Here is a 26,214-nt window from a genome sequence, read left to right on the forward strand (position 1 = left end):
AGGTTAATTAATCGTAAAGGCTTCTCAACACAGCAGCACGGAACAAAACTGCTGCAAATAAACAAAGTTATGGCAACTGCGCACTAGTTTAAGGTTCTGAGCTTGTACATCGAGGGTAACACACACACACAAGGTTTAACTATGGCTGATACTATTAACTAAGGGCCGTTCACATTTTGCATCTTTTGCATGTGCAAATTCGCTTCCAATGGAGGCGCACGACTTGTGCTTGCATATTGGGAGCTACATGTGCGCACTGCAACACACTCACGCTTTTTATACACAGTTCTACTCTCATCCAAAAAGGAAAAAAATACAAAATAATAATACCAAACATTTTTGTAATTGAATAGTTGATCTAAAGTACCTTTCAGACAGACATCCAGCAGTTTTTGACTACATTTGTTCTCTTTAAATGAGAAAGTTTTACATTTACATGAGAAAGTACTTATAATAGATTTACAATAGACAAATACTGATGTTTATTTATTTATTATTTTTTTTGTTTATTTATTATTTATTTATTTGTATATGTAATATTTGTTTGTTCATTTATTATTTATTTATTTATTTATTTATTATTTGTTTGTTTATTTGTTTGTTCGTTTATTATTTATTTATTTATTTATTTAATTATTTTTTTTTTCAGTTTAAAATTATCACTTGTTTAAATGTCAGAAAGTTTTTTTTCCACTTATTTTTAAGTCCAAAGAGAAATGAACTGTTGTTTGTTCATTATTATATTTTGTGTTGTATAGTATTATTTGGTTACTGAGCAGCATTACATAGCACTTAAAAATATAAGGAGTTTTCATGTGACTTTAGAAGCTAGTAGTTTTAAAATCAATGAATGCATAATAACCGTGAAACAGTGATTATTCCTCAGACTGTAATCGTGCAACCGAAAGCTATAATCGTTGCATCTCTACAAGAAATGGTTTCAAAATAATAATAATATAGTTTATTGCATTTTATTTTAGTGCCATATATCATACAACAAAAATCAGATACTATGACAGGCCTATCGTGAGATTTAAAAAGAACTGAACATACTTTAGATCACAATACCATGATACCGAGAAACAAGTTATCATACTGACAGAATCTTCCAGCCCATGCCTAAATAAGCATATCATCATTTTAGTGTGAATTCCAAATGTGGGGTGACCGGCAACGGGTTAGATATAAATGAGCTTGCGGTTGGAGGCAGGTAGGAGGTGAAAGACATTTGTTCAGGACAGAGAGCACTGCTAGCTCCTTTATCAGCCTGCACGGAAATGGAAAGGAGGCTGAGTTCACAGCCAGGTCTTTTATCTTAGAATGATGTATCTGTGAGTGTCACATGCTTTCCTGCTCCAAAGGGTGGTTGCAACATAAGCGATTGCTTTATTCAGTGTTGTGTAAAAATCATGGCTTGTTTATGTAGGTCAAAGTGAAAGTTGTCATGGTTCTTAACAAAAACACAACAGGCTTTATTTCATTGATGTGAACGTGATTGCAGGAAATAAGCTCTGGATCCATCAAACTGATAATGAATTTTTAGACCTAAATAGGTCTAATAGGATGTATATAGTGAATTAGTACACATCCAGTAAATAAAAATACTACAAATCAAAGCATTTTTTCATTAAGTGCAAAAGAAATTAAATCTAACCATATGGTTTTGTTGGTTCATATTGCTAGTGTTGTGGTGAACAGCTCATTTGTGCATGTCGTTAAGAAAAAAAAAAATGGTTTGCCTGGTAAAAATACAAAAAGTTTGTGCAAAATATTGTGTCTGACATAAAAATACACTGGGGTCCGTTCTTCGTGTGTGGATTACTCAGTTTGCTAGATTTGGTTATTGACGATTTGACATGAGCAACGATTGTTTCGTTCTTTAAAACTCATCTGAGAGTTGTTGTTATAGCAACATGTCTGGCACCTCAAACTTGTTCGGGAGCAGGCGTATTTCATATAAACAGGATTGGGTCAGGTCATTCAAGCAAAGGTAATACTGCAAGTATGTACTGAATTCTGATTTTCTGACAGTAGTAGTTATGTACGTTTGGGAAAATAGTAAAATAGTTTACTCTGCACTCTGAAATAAAAGTACAAAGACTGTCATGGGATGGTTCTCCCCAAGGGGTTCAAAGAGAACATTTATTAATATGGACTTTTTAGATACAAATGTGTGCTATTTTAAGGTACCAGCTTTAGTAGAATTTTTGTATGATGATAGACAGGCACAATATTCAAATTTTTTTTTTTTTTTTTGTTAAGGAATAATCATTTATGCAGTAAACATACATGTTTTGACAGAAAACATTGCAGTGATTTTATGCTTTGCTAAAGTGGCAGACACCTTTACAGATATCAAAGCTTTTGATGCAAAATTAATTCAAATATCAAGTTATTTCTTACACCAATCAAGAAACTTGAATAGGCGACTATAATAAAAAAATCTGCTCTAAATGTAAAACTAAATAAATTGATAAGTACTCGTCATATGAAAGTGCAAAGCCTGTAACCCACAACAAAGGTCGAAAGTTATTGTGTGTCAAATTTAACAACCTGTTTTCTACAAATTGTATGTATTTTTGCTCAGATGGATAATTGAATATTAATCAGATGATGCCATTACGCTGCTGAGTCGTCAGCCAATCGTTGATCTGTTCGATCTGTTCTTCACAACACACGAAGTTCTTCCATACATTTCAATCTGATTCATGAACTTGTTTGAAGAACCAAATTAGCCAGAGATCAGTTATCAAGATTAAAAGATCCAGGATCTGCCAAATCATCTTAGATCATTTAAGCGAGGTAGGAACAACGGACCCCTGGTTGTGTTCCTGTTTTGTACCATTTAGACTTGAGCTAATACAAATATAAACATGTTGACTGCATCTATGGTGATGATGATGATGATGTGGTTAGCACTAGGGCTGCACAATATATCATTCATAATGGTTACATCGCAGGATATGCAATGTTGAGTTTATATTATAATTTAGCATTTGCATGTGTTTTTGAGGTCTGTGACTGTATAATGCAGGGGTCACCAATCTCGCTCCTGGAGGGCCGGTGTCCCTGCAGGGTTTAGCTTCAACTTGCTTTAACACACCTGCCTAAATGTGTTTTAAGTATGCATATAAGACCTTGATTAGCTATTCAGGTGTGTTTGATTAGGGTTGGAGCTAAAATCTGCAGGACACCGGTCCTCCAGGAACAAGTTTGGTGATCACTGGTATAATGTTTTTGAAACCATTCAGGCATTAGAAATAGGACCATTGGTGACTTTAATAATGATTAATTTTATTTAATCACTTTTATTATTGGAAAAGTGGCTCAGTGGTTAGTGCTGTCACCTCACAGCATGAAGGTATCTGGTTTGAGTCACAGTGCCAGTTGGCGTTTCTGTGTAGAGTTTGCATGTTCTTCTTGTGTTGACGTAGGTTTCCTCTGGGTGCGGCAATTCCAACACGGTCCAAAGACATACGGTACAGGTGAATTGAATAAACTAAATTGTGTGTGTGTGTGTGTGTGTGTGTGTGTGTGTGTGTGTGTGTGTGTGTGAATGAGTGTGTATGGGTGTTTCCCTGTACTGGGTTGTAGCTGGAAGGGCATCTGCTGTGTAAAAACTCTTACACATTATGGGGATTATGGCAGTGGAGTATGAGTTTCTATTATTCTGTTACTGCACAGCATACTGTTAGTAATGACAATGATACAACACTGTTTATTTCAATTGTGTTTTCTTCTTTACTGTATATAGAGATTTTATGTGGATGCACTCTCCCTTCTTTCCAAATAGAGATATTCAAGTCACCTGGTGAAATTGTTCATATCATGAAATATATTGCAGAATATTGCAATACATATTGTTGGATTTGTCCAATATTGTGCAGTCCTAGTCATCGCTCTCAACAGCACAGAATTCATAAAAATAAATGCAGCTGGGTAGCTTATTTTATATATTATATACTTTCTTTTAATAATTTTGTAGCTTGTCAGACTGCATGAACATAATTCCCATGTCACATTGTAAGATCTCGGTTTTCATAATGTCAGACTGAAAGACAATCACGAACAGGCAAACGAGGACACGCAAGAAAACTTATCCTGTGTTTGACGTCACGCATTCATGACACTTTCTCGTTTTCAGAAATGATGCCTCATAGCAAACCCACAGTAACATAAACAATCTGAAGCCTTTTCAGCATTTCCTCGCTGTGCTTTGGCATTGTTGCACCAGTTGTGTAATCAGATTCAGTGCTCCAATTGGTTCTTGGTTTGACCGTCACTGTAACTGAAGTCAGTGCAGGAAAGTGTGGGAAATCTGTTGAATTTTCCAGAGCTTCATTGAAGGGAAAATTTGATCGCATGTGAACATGTTAAACATGTTGTGATTAAAGATCACAAATTTCAGCTTGAGATTATAGGAATCTTTTAGGATTTCCCAAATTTCTCTTAGATGAACAAATTGTGGCTGAGTTTGCACAGTGTGTGCAGGGATTTACTACATGACTCCTGCTGACCTTTAAAAGTGTTAGTTAGTCTTAGTCCTTGATTTATCAGGGGTCGCCACAGCGGAAGGAACCACCAACTACTCAGGCATATGTTTTACACAGCGGATGCCCTTCCAGCACTGGAAACATACATACTCTCTCTTATTCACACTCATACACTACGGTCATTTTAGTTAATCTAATTCACCTAAAGTGCATTTCTTTGGATTGTGGGGGAAACTGAAGCACCCGGAGGAAACCCAACACAGGGAGAACAAACTAAATTCTTCTTATTATTTATGTTATATGAAAACATGTAAATGATGCAATGGCAAAATAACAAAACCAGTGTTAACCATTACACACTCAACCAAATGCCTTCTCATTTAAATAAATGAAAAAATAAGTAAATATTTCCTTTTCAGCGCTCTTCAGAAGTCTAAATTCTCACTCAATCTGATAGTGTAGCCTTGTTGCTAGAGAGTTTGACCAGGAAGTTGTTTGGCATACGAGGAAGTTGTTGGCGTACAAATATGAAAATTCTCTGCAATAAATTTGGCTACCGATCACTGTGTTCAGACTCGAGTGTAGCATCTGTGGTTTTAGGATTGTTTGCATCCTCTCTTGATTATGGTAACTCATTTGAGAGTAGGGCTGGACATTATGACTGAAATCTCCTCACGTTTCAACTGTCGTCTTCCTCATATCCTGATAAGGATGTTTATCAGGATATAGCACCATTCAGATTCAAACGCCTTTAAATGCAAATGGATTGTTCTTTTAAAATTTGCATAATTTTTAGCCTTTTTTATGTCTAGTTATTTCTCTTTAAAGGCAATGAAAAGAACGTATTCATCACCATAAATGTGAAATTACTGAATCGGCAAAAAAGAGCCAGTTGAAAAAAAAACATTTAGAGGCCCAATTACACATTACCAATTAAATGACGGGCAGATGTCTATGTTTATCAGTTACACAATTTAATTAATGAAAGATTACGAACTTATTATTATTAATATCAAGAGCAAGCAACCGTGATCATAAATAAAATTTATTTTATTTTATAAAATAAAATCTACTGTAACAAGTAAGAAAGGCCACATAGTTTAAAAAGTGGGTAATGTATAATTATCATGCATCACACCAAACAGGTCAATAATAGGTGATGGTGCTATATCTATTGAAGTAATAGCTGAAAAAAAGACAAATACTGAAACCCCAGAATGAGGAGATATAAATGGATTTAAGTGCCTAAACCCCAATGACACCTATTACACTTTGGATCAATAGTTGGGTCGATCTGTGCAAGCCTACATTTCGACCAGTGTATTTGGTGGACCACTTTCGTTATTCATATTTCTATCTGCATCACAGTAATAGCATGTACTATTGTGCTTATACACAAACAAAGTAATTTATTGCAATTCTTTTTTTTTTTAAGATAATTGGTTGTAAACAATTTATATTTGGTGAATTACACTTGGGTGGTAATACAGTAATATGGTACAGTATCAGTTTCAATACAGTTTTACTGACAAAAACAATGCACTTATATTGGAGACAAGTATTAAATATTAAATATAATTTATTTAATTCCTAAAAATGCGTATGCATTGTCATCACGGGACAGTGTGGAGGAGAGAGAGGTGATGTAAGATGGCGAGTCGCGCACCATATAAATGAAATTATAATGCACCATTTTTTCCAGTGTATAAATTATATTTAAAAACTATTAACATAATGCATTTTGCGACACCGTAATGTAAATGATAGAGCATCATATGAAACAACAGACTTCTCATTTTGTCCAGATTATTTATATATATACACACACATATAGTCATATTGAACAGTCCTATTTGAGAGGTGCAATAGAAACTTCCTCCAACCTTTAGCCAAATCCTTCCTGGCATTGAAGACTGTTGTTCTCCTTCAGGTCTTAAGCAGGTTCCTGGTTTTTTTCTTTCAAAATGCTGATAATCAGATCACTATGACTCATCTACTTGACATTTACTCTGCAATTTGAGCCACAAACCAAGCCAACTTCATTGAAGAGCTCCGAGGCTCTGAGAAGTGTTCGTTTTTTTTTAGCTTGTCAAGGAAGGAAGGCAAACCAACAACTGAAAACCATGGTATTGTTCTGGTTGCATAACGTTAAGGTCGCAGACATGAGAGCTGATACAGGAACTAGGAGCATTGTGAATGCACACTGATCTGAAATCAGCCGATGGCATTTCAGAAGATATGATTTAGTTGTTGTTCACTATGGGATTCAATTTGGCTTTTGGCTTTTGGGAGCATTATTGACGTATTGTAAATTAAGAACGGAGGTCAGATGGTGGTAGACAATCGAATCTCCCCTTAGGGAGCTCATAATCTTCCTTGTTGAAGTTTTTGGCAATATGATCTAAGATGATCCTGAAAAACAGCAACGCTTTTGTAACGTTTCCTGTTGCATTCATGTAAGCTGTTTCAGTATAGTTGGTGTCAAACCACATGTTATATAACAGAGACATTTAGACCATTATTGAGTGTTAATTGAGGAAAGCATTTAATATACTATTGAAAAAGCATTGTTGGAAAATAAATGTTATTTTTTTTGATATTATGAGATATGAATTAGGGCTGCACGATATTGGAAATTTTTATTAAGCGATTATATTGCGATGTGAATACATTATTATCAGATAGGGCTGTAATTCAATATCAATATATATCGCAATCGTTTTTTTTCAATAACGGTGTTCTGATTTTTAAACCCATTTCTGGTATTTCGATATAAATTTGCATATGTATGTTTTATTATAAATACAAGATAGTATACCTTGTTTTATTCGTCACTGAATGACTTTCCGTGCTCAGCCGTCAGAAAGAGCATGATGTCACTTTCGTGATGACGCACATCACAGAGACATGCTGCCAGCGCTCAGCAGTTGGTTTAGCTGCTCTGTCGCAGAAAGCTACAAAATGCTACAAAATTAGTGCCCTGAATACGGATATGAGGGAACAAGCTTTACAGGTAAGAGTGCAGACGAATTAGTTGATGAGAGAAAAAAGATGAATGCAGTGTTGTCGAAGTTGTTCGGCTTTTTAAGTTCTAAAAAACTTGTAGTTTCAGTGCCCATTCAAAATGTGCGGGAAAGTAATGCCAACTAGCATCAGGAAAACATCAAATCTTTTTCACCCGATAGAACATACTGAGAGTCAGAAGACGAGGCATCATAAAAGTTTAAGCCAACCTGTCACCTCACTGTACACCTTTCTGACACAGACACCAAATACACCAAAATTAAGAAACATAGGGCTCTATCATACACCCGGCGTAATGTGGCGCAAGGCGTGGTGCAATAGTCTTTTGGTAGTTTCAGCTTGGCGCAAGAGTCGTCTTGAGGCGTTGCGCTACGCTGTTTAAATACCAAATGCATTAGCGCTCAGATGTGCGCCCATAGGCGTTCTGGTCTAAATAGGAAGGCGTTCTGAGGCGCACTGCTGGCTCGTTGCTATTTTGAGAAACTAAAATAGATTTTTCATTAGACCAAAACAAACCCAGTCTAAACTCCAGCGCAGAGTTGCGCCTCGCTTATGCACTGCTTAATACGCACAAGAGAGCAATAGGCAAATATCTTTACACATGAAAAAATGTAAATATTAAGGATATATATAGGATATAATAAGAATATATATAGGATATGAATAAAAAGGATTAAAATATTACAAAACGTATTATTTTCTAGCCTACATAAATATGAAAAATCACTGCTTTATGTCTTCTTCATCTGGGGAGGCTTTTTCAGTTAATTCATAACAATTTGCTTTTGTTTAATGTTATTATTATTATTAGCAGCATTATTTACTATATCCATATTTATATTAGTCTTATTAAAAAAAAGCTTAGATTTGCCCACCTGTCAGGTTTTAGACCATATGGGGCACAGCATGTGTTTTAGGATATAACTCAGGTTTTCGAGCACATTTTGTTATTATTGTTCATTTATTTGTTTGCTGGAAATTAGAACTGAATTTAGAAATAGTTTTGAAACGAATATTTGCTCTTAACAAACGAAATTAATTATTTATATACTAATTGATGTTTGTGCGTAAAGGTTTCCCTATCCAAGAGCGAAAGTGAAAGTAAATCGATTATCTCTCATTCTCACGCAGTAGATGCTCTGTTTAACAGTTTTCTGTTAAAAAAAAATGTTAACTGTTTGCTTGTGAAATGCTCAGTTTTTCCACTTAGACTTACTTTGCGTCCTGTAAATAGCGAATGCGCTTATGGCGTGATGCAGCTGGCTCTTAAAGGGAGAGGGAGATGAGACTCTAGTTGGTTTATTCTCAAAACACACCTATAACTCATTAAGAAAATAAACTCAACCCTTTTAGACCATGCGCCACGGCGCTAAGCGGATTTTCCCGTCCTTTAATTGGCAAAAATGCGTTCTGACACGCCCTGAAAGCGTTTGCGTACTGTGTTTTGCGCTCTGTGCATAGACCATCAAAATAGAGCCCATATTGTGATATAAATTTTTGCCATATCGTCCAGCCCTATTACCAGATGACTTAATATCTCTAATTGGAAAGAATTTATAATTTTAGATCGATTGGGATGATTTTGCAATGGGAGTGCAGAATCTCCATAAAATCTAATCTAATAAACAAATTTTTAAAATTTGGGGTCTCCCTGACACATTTTTAATGTTGCCTTTGCTATTTGCAGTGGATTTCTGTATTTGCATGTGTTGTGAGTATTTTCATGCATAACAAGTTATAAATACAATTTGAAAAAAAAAAGATACAGTTTCAATTAAAGTATTTTATCGTTTCCTGAGTCTAACAGTGTTCAAGTACAGTAACTGAGTGATAAAAATAAAATTAATTAAATAAGAATAATTGTAGTTAAGGTCACAAATGGTACAATTTCTCATACCTGAATGCTTTTAAAGCCATTTTACAATTTCAGGCATCTAAAACACGTGCAAATGATACATTCTAATACAAACTCAGCATTGCATATCCTGCGATGTGATTATTGTGAATGATCGCATTGTGATATCGATGCTGAAACGATATATTGTGCAGCCCTAATATGAATCCAGTTTCTCATTGGTTGTTTGAATAGCTTTGTTTCACAGTCTATAAGTATTCAAGTACAGAAATTAAATAATCACAATGTCAAAAATGTCATGGTAAGTAAAAATATAGTTTTATTTTCACCTTTGATGAAATAAAGTCAGAAATTCTTCTTAAAACAAGTAAGTTATGAAGGAAAATCTTATTTTCACTTTGAAATTTAGATATTTGGACTAGAAACGAGACAAAAATTTAAATAAAAAAGTAACTTTTATTTTTGCATAAATCGTATGATTTCGATATAAACAATTTAATAGAATAAATCTTTGTTACACTTTTAAACATCATAATTGTTTGTGCTAAATGTTTCAAACTCTCTTGAAAAGCTCAGTCACAGGTCTTAAACAAGTAAATGATAAACCTTCACTCTAATATGGTCAAACTTAGCAATGACTCCAAAAATTGCATGTGTTCTGTAGGTCCTGGTCAACAATAATTCAGACACATCATTGCGTATCCTGCAGTGTGACTATTGCAGATGTGCACATTGTAATATCGATGTTAAAAAAATACGGTGTGCAGCCCTATTATGGGCATAAAGTATGACGATAGCATATCCCTATTACACTAACAGTAATTTTTTTGGGGGGGGGTTTTCACACAATGGTAACTAAAACAACCAAAAAACCACATAAGCTCCACATATGCCATCTCATGTTCATGAAATATGTGAAGCTTACATGATATGTGGTTTTTGGATCAGCTTTCATGTGAAGTCAACTGTGCTGTTCACAGATTGCACATTAGTGTCCACATGCGATCGCATTGGGTCACAGGAAAAAGTTTGTAAACCACACGTTTCACATGTACTTCACATATTTCACAAGTGATTTGATCATTTGAGGCTTAAGTGTTTTTTTTTTTTCAATGAATGTACTAAACAAGAAAGTAAAACTGCTTGAAGGAGGCAGTAAATGACTTCATGGGCTAGACATTGACTCATTCACTTGATCCTTTCAAACAGGTGATTCATTCAGAAATTAAGTAAATGCTTTCGTTTTAAAAATGGGTTGTTGATTTCAATTCTGACAGCAAACTCAAAACTAACATAGGCAAAAAGCAAATGACAGTCCTTAAAGGTGCTGTATGTACGTTTTTTTACTCTTCTAAAGCATAACAATACCGTAATATGTTTGCAGATATTTTAGAAACATGCTAAGTGAGAATTCTTGTTTATCTAAAAAACAATGAAGTCAGTTATTCTGCTTTGAAAATGTGTCCTAGTTTTTAGGAAACTGCAAACTGGTTGAATATTGATTCAAATATGTCATGATTCAGAGAAGTCTGAACAATATATCATTTGTCCGTGTGTATCCGCAATAGTCACACCGCAGGATTCGTTGTATTTATTAAAGATTAAAAGGTAAAGATATTTTAAATGTGTATATTTTAATTATGTATAACCATCGTTTTTTTTTTTTTTTTTTTTTTTTGGCTTTTTAAACTATTTTTAACCTTACAAAATTTATTTAACTTTTATTTTTCCTTTATATGCTTGTAATTTTTTGCAAATACAATATAGAAAACAACTCGATCAATTCAGTCGATCTAAATTAATGAAATCTTTCTGAATAGAGCTATTCAAATCATCTGGTGAAATTATATGCAAATCACAATATAAATCCTAGCATAACAAAATATGGCAATGTTTGATTTTTTTTTCAATATCGCACAACCCTAATTCAGATTGGTTCAAACAAATGAAATCACAGTACATTTGGAGTAGTTTATATGAGTGAATCGTTGAGGAGAACTTTGCATGCTTTTTTCTGGTAATCTCAGAGATGCATAAAACTCCAGCTCTGCTTTTTGTGTACAGCATCAAACCAAGCAACAAGTAGTTTGACTATTGATTTATTTTGGTCATAAATTGATTGGGTGTCCTAGAAGAGCGTAATCCTTAATTATTCTATTGAGTCTAAATGAACTATTAATAATGGTTTTTATTGTAAATAATCGTTTTTGATATTTATTATGAACTTTGAGATTCTGGCATCATTATTGACATTAGTTCACTGTAATCCCCAAAAAGTGAAGGTGACTCAAAGCATGTGAGGGAACCGACAGCAACAAACCATTTAAGTTCAAAAATGAATCTTCGAGTACTGTGAACTTAATACATTTGAGTAAATGAAGCAATTTGAGCATAGTAAAACCTGATATATGAAGAAAACTCAAACCAGCTGAATACTATAAAACCCAATAAGTTAAGGCAACTCAAACCGTTTGAGGAAACCGATTGCAACAAACCATTGAAGTTAACTATTCAATATGAGTACTTACTCCATTTAACTTGAAGTAATGAGGTATTTAATGAACTCATTACCTTTAACACTGAATTCCAAACTCCTTTTCAAATGAATAGAATTAATTTCCGGTACATTTCGAGTTAACACTCATTTCATTTAATAAAGTTGACTGTTGGGTTTTACAGTGTAGCTTATATTAAGTACTGCAGAAATCAGAAATGTGGACCTTTCCAAGATGGCAGTGGATTGGCACCTTTCTGGAAGACATTCATATCTCTGGGGCCAACCCTCCACCTCATACTCTTATATTTTCACCTGTGCATTTCACAAAGTGCACTTCCCTATTGCTCACGGAGCAAGCAGACATGGCGAGTCAAGTTGCAGTTCGTTTTGTGGATAATAATGTAAGTTGGCTTTACTACTTTAGGATTTGGACTTTGTAAAATACAGTATGTAAATAAGTTATTGATCTATTTAGATATCTTTATACATGTATTGAAGGTCAACTTTATATATATATATATATATATAGTACTTAAAGTTTTGGTGTTCCGTAAGTTCTGTTTTTTATTATTATTTATTTATTTGCTGTAAAGCTTATATAAGAATAGCATTTTTATAAGAAAACAAATTCTGTTCTTCTTGTTGAGTTTGGTCAAAGGAGAAGTGAAATCAAGAAAGCCAGCCAAGTTCCATGAATTTTCATTCAGACTTGACAAATTTCATTCAGACATTTCCCTTTTTTCTTGTGTCCTTTTTTCTCTATCCTTCCTCTAAGCACAAACCTGAGAGACTGTAAATAATATGTGTAAATAATATAAAAAAAGTGTTGTGTGCCAGCAATAGTCTTTTTTTCATCTGTTTGTCAGCACAAACCTTTCTGTGTGGATGTGGTGAACTGCAAGTGTATGTGTGTTTCACGGTATCTTGAGGTAATGCCGAGAGAAACAGCGTCCATGGGCTTTTGAGGTTTTCCTCTTTGAACGGATGCCCTCGCTGTTTTACGATCAACAGCCACTGATTTCTGTGGCCTTGACATGCTGGTGAAAGGAACTTTTCACTTCCTTGACACCTCAGATGTTTGTCTGTTTTGTTGTTAATGTTGCTAGTGAAGATTCCAAGCAGTTGCTTACTGAATATTCTTTCAAATGCAGATGATCTTGGCAATTTAGAAGCGATATTCAGTGCTGCAGCTCTTAATATGTGCTATAATGATCGGCCATGAGGTACTTTCACTCTCTGCTTTTTGCCACTGTTTTGAACTCTTCATAAGGAAGTTGAAAGGGAAAAATATCACGAAAGCTGAACGAACCAGTTATGTTTGTCCTATTTGTGCCAGTTCATGGTTCAAAGTTCTCTTTCTCTCTTTCACTTCAATTCAATTCAGTTCAATTTATTAAATGCTTTATTATTGGCATGACAGATGTTACAAATGTATTGCCAGAGCATTCATAAACGTTACATTAAAAAGAACGTACATGTATTTAAAAAAAAACAAAAAAACATGATAAACACAGTAATAGTAATAGTAAAAAATTAAATAATAAAATTTTTTTATTTAAATTAATAATTAAAATAATAATAATTCAGAATAAACTACATTTAACAATCAACATCTTAGGATAAAACGGTAATATTACATTATAATAACCAGTTTATTTACAGTAATTCATTTATAATAATCCAGGTGTGTGTGTGTGTGTGTGTGTGTGTGTGTGTTTGCACATGTTTTTATTGCACTCCTCTCTTTTTGAGACATGGGTTGCTTTGGTCTTTCTCTCTTTGATCTAAATCCACTATCAATGTCCCATTTAAGTGTTAGTAATTTTGTATCCATCTCTGTTCGTTGATAAAACTGTTGTTGTTTTGCTATTTGTTGGGATGCAACTGCAAACTGGTTGAAAATCTATTCAAGCATATGATGATTTAGATGTCAAAAAAAAAGAGATCACAATACAATCGAGTGAATCCCTGAGGAAAACTTCACATGCAGTTTTTTCTTCGTCTTGTCTCAGAGATGCATATTCAGCTAGTGTTTTTAGTGTATGTATGCCAGATGAGTTCATAGTTCTCTCTCTCTCTCTCTCTCTCTCTCTCTCTCTCTCTCTCTCTCTCTCTCTCTCGCTCTCATTTTTTTCACATTTTCACATTTTAGGTGCTTTATTGGCATGACAAATAACTACATTCATATTGCCAAAGCAGTGCAGTGTCGCTGCGTACAAACAAGACAGTGCAAAAAAGGGCAGTAGTGGAAACAAAAATCTCTCTCTCTCAAATCTGTTCTTGTAATTGTAAATTATCGCCCCTTTTTAATATGTTCAAAAGGATTTTTAGTAGATTAGTAGATTTAATTTTCTCCAAAAAAATCTACATTTATTGCTATAAGTGTTCTGGTTTTGTACTTCTAATTGTTTGATTGGTCAAGTAAATTTAGCCATGGGTATTGCATAGAAAGCCTAATTTTAAGATCAGAAACTTAATGTGGTTAGTTTGTTTTAAGGCTTTTATGGAATCAAGAATGTGACTAGAAAACTATCAAATTGAACAATGATGAATTGTTTTAAGGAAAAAATTGTGCATTAAAGTTTGTTCATATGCACACTGAAAAAAATATTAATTTGATTTTATATATATATATATATATATATATATATATATATATATATATATATATATATATATATATATATATGTGTGTATTTAGTAATGTTCAGTTTAATTTTTTAAATTATGCCAACCTAAATTCTTTGCAGCAATTTGCGATAAACCATTTTTTTTAATTGTTAAAGAAGACAACTTATTCTTACAAATAAAAGAGAAGAGGATTTTATGTAAAATGGTTTTAATGGAATTTTACTATATTGCCTATTCTCCTACCCGCAGGTCAACATGGCCCAGTGGAATCAGTTGCAGCAGTTGGAGACGCGGTATCTGGAGCAGCTGTATCACCTGTACAGCGACAGCTTCCCCATGGAGCTCCGACAGTTCTTGGCCCCCTGGATCGAGAGCCAGGACTGGTGAGTTGCCAGCAGTGCAATACGTCATAAGCAGGGTCCAGACAGAAGCTGCAACCTGTGATTTTTGTAATAATAATAAAAAAGAAATCTAAATCTGTGGATTTATGTAGAATGATTTTGAAAGTGCAAAAACAAAGTCATTAAATTGATTTTGTTTTACAATGCAAATCCAGTTATAACCACTTGTTTGGAATATATCTAGTGAACAACAGACAGAAAATATTACTTTGCAGACGGTACATTGTCATCTAGACAATTGCATATTATTTAATAATACTTGTGAAAATAATATAAAAACTGAGCACATATGCAACTGCACATATATACATAAGTAAATAAATAGACTTAATGATGGTCTCAAATATTTGGTGGGTGCAGATTATGTGTTGGCCAAATCATAGGAGATAAAGGCTGCATCTGAAATCGCATACTTTTCATACTTCCAGTTTTTCATAGCGAGAAGGACAGAGACTGATCTGCGCAATTGGGAACACCTGGTTTCCCCCTCTATAAGCCAGCAGTGTTTGCTTGTGAGAGCCGTGCTTTTGCTTCTGTTTATTTTGTTTTGTTTCTCTCTAGCTTTGGTTAATATTTGATTTTTGATTTTCTAGCCGCAGTTGAGCACTTGTTTATTCTTTAATGTTTGAATAAACATTTTTTTTTTAACTCTTGGGGATTTATAATATGAGCCTTTTCTTATGCTTTGAGTGTTTCTTAATACTAAGAAAAGATGTTATTTCGATGCTCTCTCAACAGATGTTTATCAAATTACTCTACTATTAGCTCTAACAGTGTACTTATAATAAACACTGTAAGCCTCAATAATTAAAGATAGTTTATGTATTTGCAGAGTTGCATAAAACCCTCAGACTGTTTAAAGTGGATCATCAAAAGAAATTATAACGGATTTCTAACATTTCTAGCATGCCAGAATTTAAACTATCGGATTTTTCAGCCGTGACATTCTGACACTAAGAGAAGTGAAGATTTTAATCACTCTGTCACATGGAGGTGTTTTTGGACCGTTTAACATGAAGCTCGTGAACTTTAACCACTCCTAAACATCACGTTCAGAGCGGCACTTCCTTATTCTTAGAATATTGGTCATCTTTGTCATGCCTTTGCCAGTAAAGAGCTCCAGGACAGTCTGCTATGAACAAAAACACAAACGCAGTGACAGTTTTTTCTTCTTCTGGTTGTGCTTTCTCACTGTGTCATTGTGAATGGCCTCTTTATGATTCTGCTGTGGACTATAAAATGTCAGTCTGAAATGACTCATGTCCGGTTTCATCTCCTCATTAGTTTCTATGTCACAGCATGCATCTTTGTATTGGGAAATGGAGATGTTTAATGCAGTCAATAAAATAAACTTGGGTTCATTTATTTCATTATTGAACAAGTGAAGGATCTCATGCATGCATTCAATACTGCTAACTGTCCTCTATGGGGCAGCAACACACTTTGAAAACCCAGAGCTTTATCATAATAACGTGTTTGTTATATAATTTTGAAGCTGAGCAAAAACATATGCTATATTTGTTGTATACATGTTACAACACGTTACAAAAAGTAATTATTATATTTGCTTTATATGCCAAAATGTGATAACAGCTTTATTTTGCCTATAGGGTTGGACTGATGTCTAAATATTCTGGAATCTGATTTATTATTAAAAGCATTCATTCATTCATTTTTCTTTTTGGGTTAGTCCCTTTATTAATCTGGGGTCACCACAGTGGAATGAACCAGCAACTTATTCAGCACATGTTATGCACAGTGAATGCCCTTCCAGCCCAATACCATCACTAGGAAATTATTAAAAAGATATAAGATATAGTTACACCAGATACGAGACATTGTTGTAACCTTGAGCCAGTCAGTACAAATAAGGAGAAGGCGAGTGTATTTGTGGTAGAAAATACATTTATTTGAACTCCTTTTGCTAAACAAAACTTTATTAGCTTACAAAAGACACATTATATAACTCGTCCAAGAAAGACATGCTACTTAAAACATAGAGAACCATACATACACCGGTGTTTCCAATCCTGACGCAATCAACTGGATCTGTAAACACACACAGACACACGCAAAAGCACAAACGCCTACATCCCAACAGAAAACGGCCACAAGGGGTCGTCACACCTTCCTCCTAAAAAATAAAGAAAGTCTTTACCCGATTTAAACCCCCCCCCCTCCCCCCACAAAAAAGGTGCAATACCTAGATCAAACAATAACAAACAAAAGGGTTGTCACGCACGTCAAAATGAAAAATATCAGATATGAAAGGTCCCATTTTGCTGTCTGTGTCAAATTAAATAACGAAAACATTGTTTATACACAGAAAGTAGACTAAAAAGTGTGTACAAGTAGCTTGTGTGCTTTAATGTTTTATATATCATCTGTGAAAATAAAATGGCAATTGCAACATTGTCAAAATTATACCAAACCATTTATCGGCTGATTAAAATGCAATCAGTTTGCCTTGACGTGAAGGGATTGGCTTATTTTTGCATATTTAGATTATTGAACATAAAACAATTAAGTTGTCACCCCAAAAAAACTTAAGAATTGTCTTGTTTAAGCTCATTTTAAATAAGTAGTTTAAACAAGCAGAAAATGTGCTAACAGCTTTAGTTTGCCCAGGGTCAGAATTAAGTGTAAATATTTTGCAATCTGTTTTCTTATTACAAATATATAAGATATAACATATAATTAAACCAGATATGAAATTTCAAAATGAGGAATATCAGATATGAAAGGTTTTTTTCACATCCTGTGTCAAATGAAATTTATAAAAGCAAATTTATACACACAAAGTAGATTTTAAAAAGTATGTACAATTACATGTCTGCTTTAACGTTTCATATAATGTCTGTGAAATTAAAATGTCAAAATATGGGTGGAATAATTATCCTTCATCATTTAGCATAACATTCACGATTATCATTTGTTTATGATTATCAGAATCTTTATTATCATTGTACAAAATACAACGAAATTTACGTTTGCCCTTCCCTTCAGTGCAGTCCTAATTGTCTAAAACAACAGCAATAATAACAAGAAATAAAAGAGTAAAAAGGCAACAATAATTATAAAAAATAGTAACAATACAATGTTAGAAGTGTGTATTGACCTTATTCTAAAATGCGGAAGTGCGCCTGTTTTTGCGATTGTCTTAGAACTTCCGATTCAGTCGCCTATGGGAGAAATGACTAGGAATAATAAACGGCAAAAAACAGTCAAACTACTTGCTCTACAAACAAATGTTTGCATGATTATACAGACCAAGTAGAATAATATAACAAGAAAATATCAAATTGCAACATGAAGCAGCGTAATGAGCAGTTTTTAATGTCTAAAAATGAATGGAAGTGAATGAGACCGTAAGTCTCGAGCCAAAAAGATTCAAATGGCAGCGCCCGCTCGTCGGCGGAGAATAAGGTCAATAAAGTGGATTTTCTAGCAGCTTTTAAGCTTAAAAGCGAGTATAATGTGGGCCAGAAAGGCATACAATTTAATGTCCGTGCGTATAAAATGGCAAGTGCGTTTTATAGCAGCTTTCAAGTTAAAAAGTGATTAAGGTTTTGGAAGTGATTAAGTGGAATTATATTTAGATTGTATTGGTTGCTGACAAAGAAAACACCGCATGTAGATTCTCTTGTTTGATTTGATTACAGTACACAAGCCTCTGATTATGTCCACCTTATATTTTGACAGCATATTCAAGATTATCTGCTAAATAAAATGTTTGTGCACTGTAAGAAAATGCTGGGTTCCACACAATCAGTTTGTCTTGGGAAAACGTGAAGGAGTTACGTTATCAGCTTTTACAAATTTAAGTGGATTGAACTTAAAACAATTTAGTTGTCCTAAAAAACCTCAAGAATTGTTTTGCTTAAGCTTATTTTAAATATGAAATTTAAAGTAGTTTGAACGAGCAGAAAATGTGACAACAGCTTTAGTTTGCCCAGGGTTAGCAATCTGATTTATTATTAAAAATTAAATATAAATATATAAATATATAACCCTATAAATATAAGGTTCATTTATTAATTTTCTTTTCGGCTTAGTCCCTTTATTAAGCTGGGGTCACCACAGCGGAATGAACCGCCAACTTATCCAGCATATGTTTTACACAGCAGATGCCCTTCCAGCTGCAACCCATGACTAGGAAAATATATAAGATATAATTAAACTAGATATAAAATCTAAAAGTAAAAAAAATATCAGATATGAATTCTTGTCAGATATGAAAGGTCCCGTTTTGTCGTCTGTAGTCCAATTAAATTTACAAAACCCAATTTATACAAACAGAATTTCAATTTGAAGAAGTATGTTGAGTAAAATGTCTGCTTTAATGTGTCATATAATGTCTGTGTAATTAAAATGTCAAAATGGGTGGAATAATTATGCTTCATTTAGCATAACATTTATTTACGATTAAATGAACTTATTTTGACTTGTGCTTAGTATATAAAACTGTTACATTTTATTCAATTCTTAAAATGATCTTACTGATAAATTGGTAAAACTGAGCTATTTATAGGTGTAATTTACAGTTTACAGATTTACTTTACTTAATTGAAATCTGTAGTCTTTTTTCATTATTGTTTTTATTCATTTAAATTATATTACAAAACCCAGCAAACAATACAGAGTATTAGCTTGTATAATATTTCAGAATGTACTTTCCCACCCCAACATTTATTAGTGATGTTTATTCTTTTAATGTCATCAAATAGTTCTTGTTTTAAATATGCCAGACAAGATTTTTTTATATCAATTATTGTTACACAGAATGACATTATAGTCAAGTATCTTTTGTAAGGTTTGATTTTGCAGAGTAATATTAAATCAGGACTTATTGTAATGCTTGGAGAACAATTATAAAAATTAAGAAGAATTCTATTTTGATTGTGTCCCTTGTTAGATTTGATTCCAGTACACAAACCTCTGATTATGTAATGATTACAAACCATTTATCTGCTAATTAAATTGTTTGTGTGCTGTAAGAAAATGCTGGGTTCCACACAATCAATTTGTCTCAGGACAACGTGAAGGAATTAACTTAATAGTTTTTACAAATTTAAGTGGATTGAACATAAAACAATGAACTTTTCCTAAAAAAACCTCAAGAATTGTATTATTTAAGCTCATTTTAAGTAAGTAGTTTGAACAAGCAGAAAATGTAATATTTTAAGTGTCTGAACTTGCTTTTAAAGATGCTTACTATTTTCCCTTTTACTGAAACACATGGATGCTTATTTTTATCGACAATACCTCCTCTGATTATCTCTAATGCATGTATGGAATGAAGAAAACTACATTATTATGCACATGTCCTCCACAGGGCGTATGCGGCCAACAAGGAGTCTCACGCCACGCTGGTCTTCCACAACCTGCTGGGCGAGATCGATCAGCAGTACAGCCGCTTCCTGCAGGAGAACAACGTCCTGTACCAGCACAACCTGCGGCGCATCAAGCAGCACCTGCAGAGCAAGTATCTGGAGAAGCCCATGGAGATTGCCCGCATCGTGGCCCGCTGCCTGTGGGAAGAGCAGCGTCTACTGCAGACGGCCACCACTGCACAGCAGGTACATCCACAAACACACATTTGATTATTTTATTTGGAATGACTAATGCTGGGTTAAGGCAGCACAGCATTCAAATAATCACAAAGAGACAATTATGTTTCATTGTACAAGCAATGTGCAGAGATAACGTGACTTAATATCTTTTACAGGACATTAATAATAAATACGTGTCAAATGTGCAAAAATATAATATCCACATACAAGGAAAGAGATGTCATCGTCTTTTCCAAGCATGCAAGCTGCAGTTTTATTTATCTTTCACCGTTCTTGTTGGCATTTAAGAGTGGTGTAGATGTAAAATTGATTGTTTATTCACCATGTTGCCTGAGATGCATGTGCACGCACACATGTGCCCAGTTCCACATGCACATACTATATACTTTAGAATAATAATTGAGTATAAACTTGGCATTAAACATCAACCAACCCCTAAAACTAACCTTAACCCATGACGTTACCTCATATTTTATTGTCCATTATTTACACGGTGTGTGAGTGCAGGTGCACACAAATAAAGTGGAAAAAATTTTTGTGCTTGAAAATGGTCTCTGCTTTGTAAGGATACTTTCAGATTTCTGTTTTTCTGATCTACAGGATGGCCAGGTTGCCCATCCCACTGGCACTGTGGTGACAGAAAAACAGCAGATACTGGAACACAACCTGCAGGACATCAGGAAGAGAGTACAGGTTGGTACACAAAATAAACTCTCACACTATCTTTAATTTTTACCCTATATTGTGACTTTATTATTATATATAAAATATTGGAACAACTGAAAACACATATTATGGAGCAATAAAGGTTTGTATTTTGGGCAGCCTTATAATCTGTATTTAAAAAGGTATATCTTAACTTGTATATATCCAGTGGGGAAAATAAGTGTTGAACACGTCACCATTTTTCTCAAAAAAACATATTTCTAAATGTGCTGTTGACTTGATATTTTCACCGGATGTTGATAACAACCAAAGAAATCCATATATGAAAAGAAAACAAATCAAATTATTTTACACATTAAATTATGGACAATAATGACAGGGGGAAATATTGAACACATGAAGAAAGGCAGGAGTAGAAAGGCAGTGAAAGCCCAGACAGCAGCTGAAATCTCTCAGTAGTTATTCAGCAACTCTCTGCCCTTCCTCATTGTAAATTACTATTAGCTCCTTCAGTCCAACATCTACATTATCAGAAGGATGAAGATGAATCCAGGGTGGAAATGTCAACAAGACAATGATCTAAAATACAGTAAAGGAAGCGCTCATGATTTCAGAAAAAAAATCAAGCTGTAGAATGGCCCAGCCAATCCCCTGACTTGAATCCAATAGAGAATATAAATTAAAGATCAGATTTGATAAATGAGACCCACAGAACCATCAAGATTTTTACGCTCTGTTGAAGTCTGTGGAAAACTCACATCTGAGCAATGCATGTGACATCATTCTCCACATCAGAGTCATCTTAAATTTAAATTTAGTGTGAAATAAACTTGTTTAATCTCCAAAATAATGAATAATTTAAAGTGCTGGGTTAATGAGAGCTCAATGTTCTGTGACTGTATAAAAGACTGTTGTATTCAAACAATGTTTGAGAAAGGCATTTCTGGAGAGTTTGGCAAAAGCACAAAATGCATAACAAAAAGCTTGTGCATAAAGGCCTTAGAGATGGTTTGACCATGTTTTATAAAATAAACAATCGGTCGTTTAGAATATTCCATTTTCGCTTATATTACAAAGAGGTTGAAAACAACTTTGTTCATACACGCATGTTGTAAAAAAGTTTTTGAGAAGTTTGATTTCTCATGTATTAGTGGGACACCACAATTTTTTTTTTACAATTACAGATGCACATTCATTATTCATAAAACAAGATTAAAATTAAAGTTAACCTTTGATCACTTCAAAATTGATTACATTTAATTTATTTGCCTTTTTTATTCTGTACAATGTTCTTGAACACTTTAGCACCCTCTTGTGGCTCAGTTTTTAAAGCCCCTTACGTAACATCTTACCTTTTCAAAACAAGGTGGTCTAGTGCCCTGTTTACACCTGGCATAAAGATGCATTTTTAATCTCGCTCAGCCACATGTGGATGGCATCATCTAAACCTGGGGTGTCCAAACTCGGTCCTGGAGGGTCAGTGTCTTGCAGATTTTAGCTTCATCCTTGCAGATGTGTTGAGGCAAATTGTTTCTAGAAAGCCTAGTAAGAGCTTGATTAGTTAGCGCAGGTGTGTCTGATTGGGGTTGGAACTAAACTTTGCTGGACACCGGCCCTCCAGGATCGTGTTTGGACATGCCTGATCTAAACTATTTTGAGTTTGTCCACTTTCAGCCACTTAATGTAACCACACATGTGGTTAAATGTATTCAGACACAAAAGACCAGCTACCCTCCACCTGAACTCTTGTTTACAGTGGTGTAAATGGTAATACCTCTCAGCTGACCACCTGTGACCATATGACTGAAAATGCATGTTATAACAATCTGAAAACTGAAAATACTAAAACTGAAACTAATATTTAGCTATTGCTTGGGTATAACCTCTTACTCATCCTCCACAGGACATGGAGCAGAAGATGAAAATGTTGGAGAATCTGCAGGATGATTTTGATTTCAACTACAAAACTCTTAAGAGTGCTGGAGGTATGACTGCATTGGAAATGTTGTTTTTTGGTCAGGGTTCCACAATATATAGTTTCAGCATCAATATTACAATGTGCATATCCACAATAGTCATATGGCAGGATGCACAGTGCCATGCAGGGATTATAGGTGAACAGGGACTACAATTTGAATTTTGTCATTTTGAAAATTTGTCATTTTGATATTAATTACAAATTTTAACCATTTTGGAATTTGTAAATTCATAATTTGTTCATTTTTTTCTGTTAATATGAGTTCAAGGCCTGTGATGCAATCAACTCTCTATATTTCTATATTCAATATCTGTATCTGACTTTCCAAAGACTTACCAAAAAATATAAAGCACAATTTTCTTTTCTCATTTTAAGGCTTTGTTTTTGTATTTATCTAGTTTATTATGCACTATACTATGTACCTTATAGATGTATTGTACTGCAAAACCACTTCAATCAAGTGAAATAGATTTTATTTCCCAATATATATCACAGAAATTTTAAATATTGCAATATTGTTGTTGTTGTTTTAAACCCTTACTTTTGGCTCTTTTTTTTTTTTTTGTGTGTGTGTGTGCATGTTTCAGATTAAAAATACCATAGAGTACGCTGTCTACAATACATTATTTGCGAATCTGAAATGCATTACTTAAGTCTTAGGGTATGTTTCAGGAACATGTTCTTCTTGTACACACCCACAAGAAGGCAGGGCTTGTTGTTTAGATCAGCCAGTGAATCACTGAACTAAATCCGTCCCTGAACCCAACCAATAGTGTTTTCAAAAGTAAATGTACTAGAAAGTCGCATAGTTTTATATCGATTTTAATCTTTTTTTGGAGCTGTTTTTCCACCACATTCGAACTCAAACCCAAACAATCTGCATCACAATTACAGCACTGTACAAAGCGATCTACCAGGAAAACTGACTAGAAAAAGTTGTCAAGGCAAATGTATTCGATTGCAAATTATAGACACTGTTAAGTTGTTTTATAGTATTTAATTGATGTTGTGCAAAGAGCTGCTCAAAAAAATCCATTAATAATATGTCCCTGTAAATATCATTAGCGTGAAAAGGAACAAAATTAGTTAACATCATTCCTACCTCATACGGTAGCATTCATTTTACCTAGAATTTGCAGTCAACATTTAACTAGGTTTTGTGTGCGTTTTCACAAAAACATATGCTAATGTATTTTCAATGAGCCTGTGTTGCATTCACAAACTCAAGCCCTCATTACAATCTTCTCAAATGTGTGCCACCTTTTAGAGCTGTCCCAGGACCTGAATGGAAACAGCCAGGCAGCAGCCACCAGACAGAAGATGTCTCAGCTGGAGCAGATGCTAAGCGCTCTAGATCAGCTCAGGAGGGTAAGATGCGCATCAAAGCCACAAAATACAACATGATATGACAAAATATGCCCAGTAACCTTCTGCACCGATCACCGAGGGTCAGCATTCACCGTCTTTTTGTGTGTTTTGCAGCAAATAGTCACTGAGATGGCAGGACTGCTGTCTGCCATGGACTTTGTGCAGAAGAATCTGACAGATGAAGAGCTGGCCGACTGGAAGAGGAGACAGCAGATCGCTTGCATCGGTGGGCCACCAAACATCTGCCTGGACCGCTTGGAGACATGGTACGCAGTCCATTCTCAGTCAGACCTGTTTTTAATGCACAAGCAATTCCAGCGTTTTGGATGTGACATTTGCAGTAAAAACCTACAACAGAGAATGTATGTGTTAACATTATATTGAAACATCTGATTATATTTACCAAAACAACTAACCACAGAGTTATGGGATCAGTCTGTAAACATATTTTTATTTTAAATGAGGAAAACAAACATATAACGCATGTTTGTTTTCCTCATTTAAATATAAAATGCTGTGACCAAAAAAGTCAGCAAGTGTGCAGTAAACAACACACTTTGTAGAAATTCTGTGAATTAAACTTCACAACCCAAAAGAAATGATGCTAATCAAAAAGATAAGCGTTGCTCACTATAGAACAAACATGATCGCTTTTATTTTATTTGACATTTTTGCATTTATGAGGAAAAATCTGTTTGGCTGAATACCTCAGTCTTAGCGTATTTGGAATATCAGCTTCCATTGTAATACTGACAGGTGATAATCAGGTTTTTGTAGTGTGATATATTGTGACAGGTGGCACAGTGCTTATCACTTTCACCTCACAGCAAGAGGGTCCCTGGTTTGAGTCCCGGCTGGGCCAGTTGGCTTTTCTGTTTGGAGTTTGCATGTTCTCCCTGTGTTTGTATGGGTTTCCTCCGGGTGCTCCGGTTTTCCTCACAGTCCAAAGACATGCACTATAGGTGAATTGAATAACTAAATTGTTCATAGTGTGTGTAATTGTGTATGGGTGTTTCCCAATACTGGGCTGTGACTGAAAGGGCATTCATTGCAAAAACATATGCTGGAATAGTTGGCAGTTGAATATAGACCATTTCAATGAGGGAATGTCATTTGCCCATGAACATTTCCTGCTTGTTGTCAAACAATTTCATAGCTGTAAAAGGAGGGAATTCAATCTTAACTCGACATTAAAACAGCTATCATAAGATTATATATCAATACATGCACCTTTTTGGATTCTTGGAAGGTATGCAAATGAAAACATGTAAAACAGGAAATACGTACGTTAGTACCATTGTTATTGTTTACGTCCCTCAAAATGGTCTATATTGTGACAAAAATATTGCAACAAGTGATACTACTGTCAATTGAAGACCAAATTATGACACTGGTTATATAATGATTATCCAACATCCAGCATTAAAGCCATGGACAACAATTTTTCATTCTTAAGTTTATTTAGATTATTCTGAAATTCGTTGTTTAAAAAATGAAGTGTAACAGTTTAATAGGGATTTATTTGAATAGAAAAGTAGCTTTGGTTTCATACCTTTGAGTTTCTTTGTTCTGTTAAACACAAAAGATAAAATTCTGAACAATGTGGAAGCTGGTAGCCACTGACATCTGTAGTATTTAAAGAAAATACTATGGAAGTCTGTAAGTAGTACCAGTTCCCCACATTCTTAAGCATATCATCTTTTGTGTGTAATAGTGGAAAGAAATCAA

The 26,214-nt window shown here is 34.4% G+C and overlaps 1 protein-coding gene across 6 annotated transcripts in view; it reads left to right on the forward strand.

Annotated features, from left to right (window-relative positions):
* stat3 (signal transducer and activator of transcription 3 (acute-phase response factor)) overlaps positions 1-26,214 on the forward strand; it is a 76,807-nt gene that overhangs the window by 19,142 nt on the left and 31,451 nt on the right. For 3 of the 6 annotated variants that reach the window (XR_012397277.1, NM_131479.1, XM_005163796.5), the window contains 6 exon segments: positions 14,750-14,883; positions 20,237-20,480; positions 21,075-21,167; positions 23,044-23,125; positions 24,386-24,486; positions 24,601-24,752. Coding sequence is in view for 5 of the 6 variants with exons in the window: in NM_131479.1 (NP_571554.1) it covers positions 14,756-14,883; positions 20,237-20,480; positions 21,075-21,167; positions 23,044-23,125; positions 24,386-24,486; positions 24,601-24,752 (800 nt within the window). In the remaining variant the exon portion in view is untranslated. 6 annotated transcript variants of the gene reach the window in all.

The sequence above is a fragment of the Danio rerio genome, chromosome 3, assembly GCF_049306965.1.
Source record: "Danio rerio strain Tuebingen ecotype United States chromosome 3, GRCz12tu, whole genome shotgun sequence".
Classification (NCBI taxonomy): domain Eukaryota; kingdom Metazoa; phylum Chordata; class Actinopteri; order Cypriniformes; family Danionidae; genus Danio; species Danio rerio.